The sequence below is a fragment of the Asterias amurensis genome, chromosome 17, assembly GCF_032118995.1.
Source record: "Asterias amurensis chromosome 17, ASM3211899v1".
NCBI lineage: Eukaryota > Metazoa > Echinodermata > Asteroidea > Forcipulatida > Asteriidae > Asterias > Asterias amurensis.
In genome coordinates, this window is record NC_092664.1 from 8,278,994 (window position 1) to 8,287,137 (window position 8,144).

The 8,144-nt window shown below is 37.3% G+C and overlaps 1 protein-coding gene across 9 annotated transcripts in view; it reads left to right on the top strand.

The window, feature by feature from the left end:
• LOC139949924 (protein scribble homolog) overlaps positions 1 to 7,919 on the top strand; it is a 121,165-nt gene extending 113,246 nt beyond the window's left edge. For all 9 annotated transcript variants that reach the window (XM_071948500.1, XM_071948504.1, XM_071948508.1 and 6 more), the window contains 3 exons: positions 1,418 to 1,512; positions 2,631 to 2,729; positions 4,275 to 7,919. In XM_071948500.1, coding sequence (XP_071804601.1) covers positions 1,418 to 1,512; positions 2,631 to 2,729; positions 4,275 to 4,279 — 199 coding nt within the window. In that variant the 3' untranslated portion in view covers positions 4,280 to 7,919. The remainder of the gene's footprint in view (positions 1 to 1,417; positions 1,513 to 2,630; positions 2,730 to 4,274) is intronic.
• Positions 7,920 to 8,144: the final 225 nt, after the last annotated feature.

The following is an 8,144-nucleotide window of genomic DNA, read 5'->3' on the forward strand; positions in this document are numbered from 1 at the left end:
CAAACATGTCCCCCAAGAAATCATTTAGAAATATTCCCCCTTCTTATTTTCCTAGAGATACTATAAGAAAACTACTGATTGATATTGATACTGGTATTAATTGATTTTGGTATTGATTGATATTGATTTTGATATGAAATGATATTGATTTTGATATTGATTGATATTGATTTTGATTTTGATTGTTTTTGGTTTGGTAATGATTTTGATATTGATCATTATTGGTATTGGTGTTAATATTGTAGACTGAAATTGATTTTTTGTTTGAAATTGATGTGGTATTGCTCGAGGTTTATGCTTTGGTGCTGATCAATACTGATAAAGAAATGGGCAAAATAATATTGATATGATATTGAATAATGTTAATCATATTTGACACTGTTTAAAATGCTGTCAGAATAAATCAATTCTGATACTAAGCACTGATAAAAAAAAGCAAAACTTGTACAGTAATGAATATTGATAACCAGTATTGATAATGATACAATAAGAAAGTGATCAATAACAATATCAATAACATTGTCAATCGAAAAAAATTAAATAATAATGTTCAAAAGACACAAAGAAATCAACTCATTGATTAAAGTTGGGTAGAAAACCCAAAAAAGTTTGGTACTCGCACTCTTTCATGCTTTCAACCACGAGAGTCTCAAAATTCCTCCTGTACATTCCATCATAGCTTAGCAAAAACTTTCCTGACTTAGCATTTCTTGAGGTGGACATGGGAACTGTGTGCTGTGACCTTCACCAGCTGGGACCATTTTCACAAAGCCTGCTTAGCAGTAAACAAAGTTGCTTACGCCATTTGTTTGGAAATGGCAGAAATTATCACTGACATAGTTTTTGGCTGGTGACCGGATAAAAGCGCAAGAAGTAGCTAAGCACAATAGAATCCTGCTTACCTGGATAGCGTTACCAGCCAAACTACCATGTCACATATACCATCTGTGACTGGCATCATGCTCATTTTTGCTTAGCAATATTTTCTGCTTGAGCTGCTCTCTGAAATTGGCCTCAGCTGTTGCTTATCCAATACTTTATGCCTGGTGTGTTTTTTGCTTTGAAATATTGCTGCAGTGAGAATCTGCCATTATGCTTTGGTTTTGGGGTTACTGACTTTAGATAGTGAATCAAAATGTTATCAATAAATAATATTTTTTGGAATCAGAACTTGTTTCATACCTACACCTTTATCATTGTGTTGGCTATCTTTATCAGGTACCCTCTATAACCATTCACAATGATGATACAAGTCATCATTTCATATAGAGGGACCAGACTATTTCTCCACCCAGCCTCGGTTCGGTTACACTGGGTTGAATGGGGGAGATAAACCAAGATGGCCACTCCGTGATAAAGGTTTACCTACACCTGTTTTTAGTTCATCTGGTTTTTTTTACCCTGAACCCCCCATCAGGATGAAGTCATTGGATGATGACGCATTAAGAGCTCAGATGGTGCTAACTCAAGTCAAAGATGCTGAAGATGGTCTCCATATCAACGCCCTTAGCAGTAAGTATTTTATTGACCCCTTGCACGCACGTCACACTAGTCAACTGTGCCACGCCTACCATTTTGGTGGCCGATAGGTTTACAAGTAAACGCTGCTTCGCCTAAAATGCGCACTTCACTGTTTGACACACAGTGAGATTGCCCACCAGTGTGGCGCATCTAAGATTATTCTGATGATGATGTCAGGTGAATTGGGTCAATAGACCTTTCTTTTGTTGATAAACAAACCACCTTGGTTGGCATGGACGACCGATTGTTAGTGAAACACTCAATCGTTTTAACAGATGTTTAAACCAAATTCAACACTTTCTGCAAACTTTCAATTATATTAACAAAATACCTCACATAATTAGTTGTTTTGTTTTCAACATAATGAACACAATGTTAGAATGTTTTTGTAACATTGTTTGCAAGCAGTAGCGATCTGTTTTTGATTAGCATTTATGGCTTTCCATAGTTTTCCAACTTGGGTTGGCAAAAACTCGGGCTGTGACGTTGCAAAGGGAAGGTCTGTTATCTATAGTACTAAAGCTGAAACCTGTGCCATCTTGGATTCGAAGTGCGGTACCATTGTGCCACAGATTATTTCAGAAATGTGGATGGGTGTTGTCCATCTCTGATGCAACCACGGAAAAGCTTTCCCCAAACAATGAGGGGTTTTTAGCACCAACAATTGTGGCATTGATATTTACAAAGGGAAAGTAAGTACTCAAGAAGCTTTTTTTTTTAAAGTACTTTGGGTGGGCACAGAAAATAATTTAACCCTTTCAGAGACCATACGCCTCTCTTAATATTTATGCATGACGTCACAATTCTTACCCAAAATGAGGCTATGGGCGCACGTCCCCCATCACTTGCAGTGGCTGCGCCCATCGCCTCGTTTTGAGTGAGCATTGTGACGTACCTCATGCATAAATATTAAGAGAGGCGTATGGCGGCCACAAGCTGCTTACTATCAAAATGCCCATAGTGGCTGTGGGTTCAAATCCTACATGAGTAATATAATATGCATATGAGTTGTTCAAAGGACTCTGGACAGTGCTTACTACATAGCTTAATTTCTTTATATCCCTGATGCAAATTCAACATGTATGTATCTTCTTCTACTTGATTAATAGATGGAAACAACAAGCCTGCTGAGAATGGTGAGAATCCCGCTGTTAAAGTGTCTCCTTTAGAAGCTGAGTTGCAATTCATGGATGATGAGAATGGAGGAGGTAAGTAGGAAAGCTGGAGCTGGCATCTCGGTTTTCCCATGGTCGAACGCACTCAGTGAATAGAGAATGGTGATAAAGCATTGGTTTTCAATTTAATTCAATGCACATTTAGTTTTCTTGTTGACAATGACAATTAAACATACAGTTGAAAACAAATAACAATGAGTTTAATTATGAACAGGTGAATGCTACATGTACATAATGTAATTCAACAGTAAAAAAATGTATTGAAATTTCAAAGTGAAATATCAAGTGTAATTAACGTGTTAGCCAACATGCAGGGATAAAGGTAAACTGCTTTTGTAAATTTCGCTGTGACAGACAGGGATAGTAAATCAACAAATACATAATAATAGTAATAATAATAGTCGATATTTATGTAGCGCTTTACATGTATACACCCGCAGGGCGTCTCAAAGCGCTGAAACAAACGGTATTTCCTGCAAGGTATGTGGGACTAGGTTTTTGAATTATGAGATCTACTCCTTTAACATAGCATCATGTCTAAGGATTCGAACCCACACTCTGCTGATCAGAAACACCAGAGTTTGAACTCAGTGCTCTTAACCGCTCGGCCACGACACTTCCACGAGGTGCCGTTTCAGTTTGAGAATGACTTGGTTGTTCGTTTAGATGATCTTCCCATCAAGGGAACTGCCTGGCAAAATGCAATCTCTCTCATACAAACATTGGTTTAACGATTATGATTATGAATTGTGCCAATGAAGAGATTACGATTCAGTAAATAGACCACAATTCTTATTCTACTCATTTAGAAATTAGCGGCTAGCTTTGGGGATTCGAACCCACAACCTTGTGGTTGCAAGTCCTTCATTCTAACCACTGGACCATGGTGACCATTCATATTAGGTTGTCTCCGAATATACTGTGCAAGTCTCGTGTGCAAGGGTCGTGGCCGAGCGGTTAAGAGCACCGAATTCAAACTGTGGTGTTTCTGATCAGCAGAGTGTGGGTTTGAATCCCCAGTCGTGACAATTGTGTCCTTAAGCAAGACACTTAAACATTGCTTAGTCCTTCAGATGGGACATTAAGCCGTTGGTCCCATGTGTTATGTAACACATGTAAAAGAACCCAGTGCACTTATCGCAAAAGAGAAGGGGTTCGCCTAAGTATTCCTGGTTCGATCGGCAGCAAATTGCGCCACAGCACCTTGTAAAAACCTTACATGGTGCTATCAGGGTTAGGTCTCATAATTCAAAAACATAGCCCCAAATCTTGCAGGAAATACTGTATGTTACAGCACCAGGAGCGTCACCGAGTGACGGACACATGCGCTATATAAGAAGCCACAATTATTATTATTATTATTATTATTATTCGAACATACAGGACCTTTGTGGTCCCAACAAGTATGGAGTTTTATGTACAGGATATGGTTCTTCAAAAATAACAAAGTTTATGACCATTAAAATGAGATATGTTGTTATTAATGTAGTACTTAGTGTCTAGTGATAAAAAATATCAAAGTCCAACTTGATTCTTGCTTCCTCATATAACTTTTATATTTGTTTTGTTGTTGCACAGACTGAACTCGCAGATAAACATTTAAAGGAAACCAACCAGCCTGGGTAACTTCTCTCACATCGCGAGCCCCAACGCTCACCCCCCTGAAGGAAAATTGACTGTTCCAATCGTTGTAAATCTGCAGAACTTCTTCAGAACAACCGTGGAAACAATATTTTTATCTGTAAAAGTGATATGGGAACTTGTTGAGCCACAGATCTTTGAACTGTAATATTTTTTTAAATGTAGTTGTTATCTTCCTGTTTGGTGAGAATTTTTAACGGTTGTTTGGGACTATTATTATTGTTATTTTTTGTTCCATTGTTTTGTTTGTACTTTCCATTTGATGATTGTGATGTCTTTATGAATGAAAGTTTGAGATTGGATCGCAAACTCCAAAGAGCAGGTGATATCAGAACCTGAGAATTAATCCCGTTATTGTGTTTTTAGAATTTTTACAAAATACTCTGAACAAAATCTCCATCAATTTAACCTATGTGATATTCTCCAAACTCATAATTGAGGTTTTACATTTTTAACCACTCCAATATTTCCAGTTTTTAAACCGTTTTTTAAAACAGAATAATGAGTAAATATTTTTTGCAGGTTCATATAAAGAGTTTTTTAACTGGATAAAAAGCAACCAAAAGTTTGTTTAATAGCTGCACAGGCCTCATTGGGTTTGGTAGCTTCACAAGGGGAGTCGGTTGAGCTACCATTTTGTCTACATGTATGTCAGGTACCCTATGTTCAGCATCCACAATAACAGCTGAAATGATCATTTCATATCGAGGTATCAGACTATTTTCCAACCCAGCCTCGGTAAAACTCCTGACTTCAACTTGGAAAATCTGCAGAGATTTTAAATCCAATATGACAATCAGGGCTTAATATCATGGCTCTGCTAACCGTTGAATTCTGCACTTGCTATCACCATTCTCCGCTTACTGTGCAAGCGCTGAGTTTTGCGCCAGCTGTGTAAGCGAAGAATTCCTAGTAATGTTGAGTATGCATGCACACCAGAAATGATTCCCTGCTCACCTGTGAAATACGCTATTTGTAAGCGTGAAATACCCTGCTTCCGAAAGTGGATTTCTTTGCTTACGGTAAGCAAAGTCATCAAATTGAGTACAACTTGGGCCGGCATGGTTTTTGTATTTCGGTTATCACTCAAGGAAGAATTATGTGTATGGTAAAGTTTTTCCAGATTTTTTTTCTCTCATAATCCATATTCTCACTTTAATCTTTCTAATTCCCAATCAAACTTGCCAAAAACTGGGAGTTCGTTTTTAATTTGTTTTATTTCTTTATGATTGTTTAAAAATGTAGGTGGTAATTAATGGAAAACACAACTGTATAAATTAATTGTTAAGAATTTTGAGTTCCTCCCTTTGCGTGGAAGAACGGGTATTCAGCCATTTTGATTTTGTACATTCATGTATTTTTTTATTTCTGAATTAGTAATTTTCAACTAATAATTGCTTGATTTTTGTTCTTCAACTTTGCACAAGTCCTTCATGAGAATTTTTAGCCAAGCTGAGCAAGACCTTTCCTGATTGGCTGGTTTTCCAATCTGTGTTTGCATTGAGCCAATCATGTGCCCCGTTACATGACTTTTTGCAAGGTACCAGCGATCATGTTTTAATACCAAAGCAACTGCAGATCAAAACACAAGTTCTGTTTCCTTCTTTTTTGTGGAAGTGATCAAGTCAGTTTGAATTTTTTTTTTTAACAAGGAAGATATTTTTTGACGAAATGTTGCCTACAATGTTTTTTGCTTGTAAATAATGTAATAATGTATACTTAGAATTGAAAGAGCGCGTCTTTTAAAACCCTGCCGTTTGTCTGTCTGTCCCACCTCCTCGCCAAACCCAACGTCGACTCCAACCCTCTCCCTAAATCCCTTTCCTTTGTTAATCCTTAATGTATCTGCCCAGTACACATCAATAGTCTTAATTCTTGTACAAATTAAAAGTGAAAGGTGACAATTTTTCTCATCATCATTTTTTTTCTGATGATGTTTCTGATTAGCGGTACCTTCCAAACTCTCCACGATTTTTGAGCAACCCAGCCTCAAGCGTTGCTTGAGAGTCCGTAATCTTTTAACCAAACACCAATGTAAACACTTGATGACCAGACAAAGTTCCCTCCAAGTGATCCTGCTGGCTAGTTCAGTGTGGAAAAGCATTTACAACACCCCTGTTGGTCTTTTCCTCAGCAAATTATCACTAAATCAGCTAAATTTCAGTGGTTCTGTGAAACTTGGCCATGTTTTTTTTCCTAATGATGCGCGTTTCAAGATCGCAATTCCATGCTCAACTGCCGGACTGGTTGAGGTGGGGTGCCACCACAATAATTAGTTGCTTGCTATGACTAGTCGCAGAGTCAAGAGTCTTTTTTTTCAATGTACAGCTTGTAGGTGGTTTTTACCGTGGTTTCATATGTGTTGACCCGTTTCAGGGCAAATTTGAGATTTTTAGCCATGGGATATATACACATCAATCTACGTATTTTTTGGTGCCTTTTCTACAATGTGGTGTTAAATATTGTGAATATTCTTAGTAATTATATTAGGCCTTACTGTAGGCCAACATCATGCGGTGGCCATGTACGTCTCGTTCCCCGTATGCAATCAATAATAATGAATGCAGATTCTTATTTGACAACCGGGAAGGCACCAGACTAATTTGGCCCTCCCAGCCTCACTACGGTTAACATTGATTTGAATTGGGGAGAGACAAGATGGCTGCTTCATGATTAAGGTCTGGTATTTCAATCGAGGGGGAAACCTCATTAAGCTGTTAAGCAGAAATTGCTGACAACTGGTGTGCACCAGTCACTACAATAACTTACATATGCATGTTGGCTGGTAACCCATTGATGCTTAGCAAGAATGTCTGTGCTAAGCATATTCTCATGCTTATCAGCTTGATGAAGTTCAACCAGGAAGTGTTACTTGACTTGAGCCCTGTGTATATTCCAAAACTGACCTATTTTGTACATCAATTTGTCGTTTAAAAAGACTGACTGTGTATTTTAATACAATTCTAGCAACAACAAAAAAAACAAAGAAAAAAATTGTAAAGAGAGCATTATATGCTGAACTTCCTTAAAAGGTTTTTGTTACAACTATATACTTTTTTTTAATATTAAAAAACCTACTATAATTTGCTATTGCGTTTGCTTGCGTGCGTAATTTTTAAAAGAGGAAATTGCTTGTGGGTAATTTTGTTTGTTTCAAATCATTTTAAAGGATATGGAAAATGGATTGTAATTTGTATTATTTTTATTCAGAGAACATAAAAGTCATGTTTTTTAACAAATCCAAGAACCATAAACTTATAACATTTCTATCAGGTGTAGAATTTCATAAACAAAATCAGGAACTACCCCTCAATGTCTTTTTTTCGCCGTAGCACAGAGAGATTTCCTATCCCCATTCTGTCTTTTATTATTTTTAAATTAATATCTCCGCTTTCTTCCCTTCGTTTATAAAACAAAATGTAAATTTGTGCTTGTTTAAAAATGTCCGACTTCCCTTTTCATGTGAACTTTCTCTGTGCAACTGTGAACATTTTTGCAATGAAGGGCAGGCCCAAGTAGCATACATTTTCTACATGTACCAAGTTCCCTGTGAAGTATTTTGATTGACTTGTTTTTGTCTTTTGTTTAAGGGGAAACCAAACTATTCCATGACGACCATGAATTTCCAACGTGTTCTTCAAAAACTCATGCCTAAATTGCCACACAATTTAAGCAATGCAAACAAAACAGCAAGAGTTTTGAACCAGAAAGTATTGTGTAAGTCTACAGCTTAAGCCTCAATAGACCCATACCCTCATGTACCCTATCATACCATTCTGTGCCCTTTTGATACCACCAATACCCCCT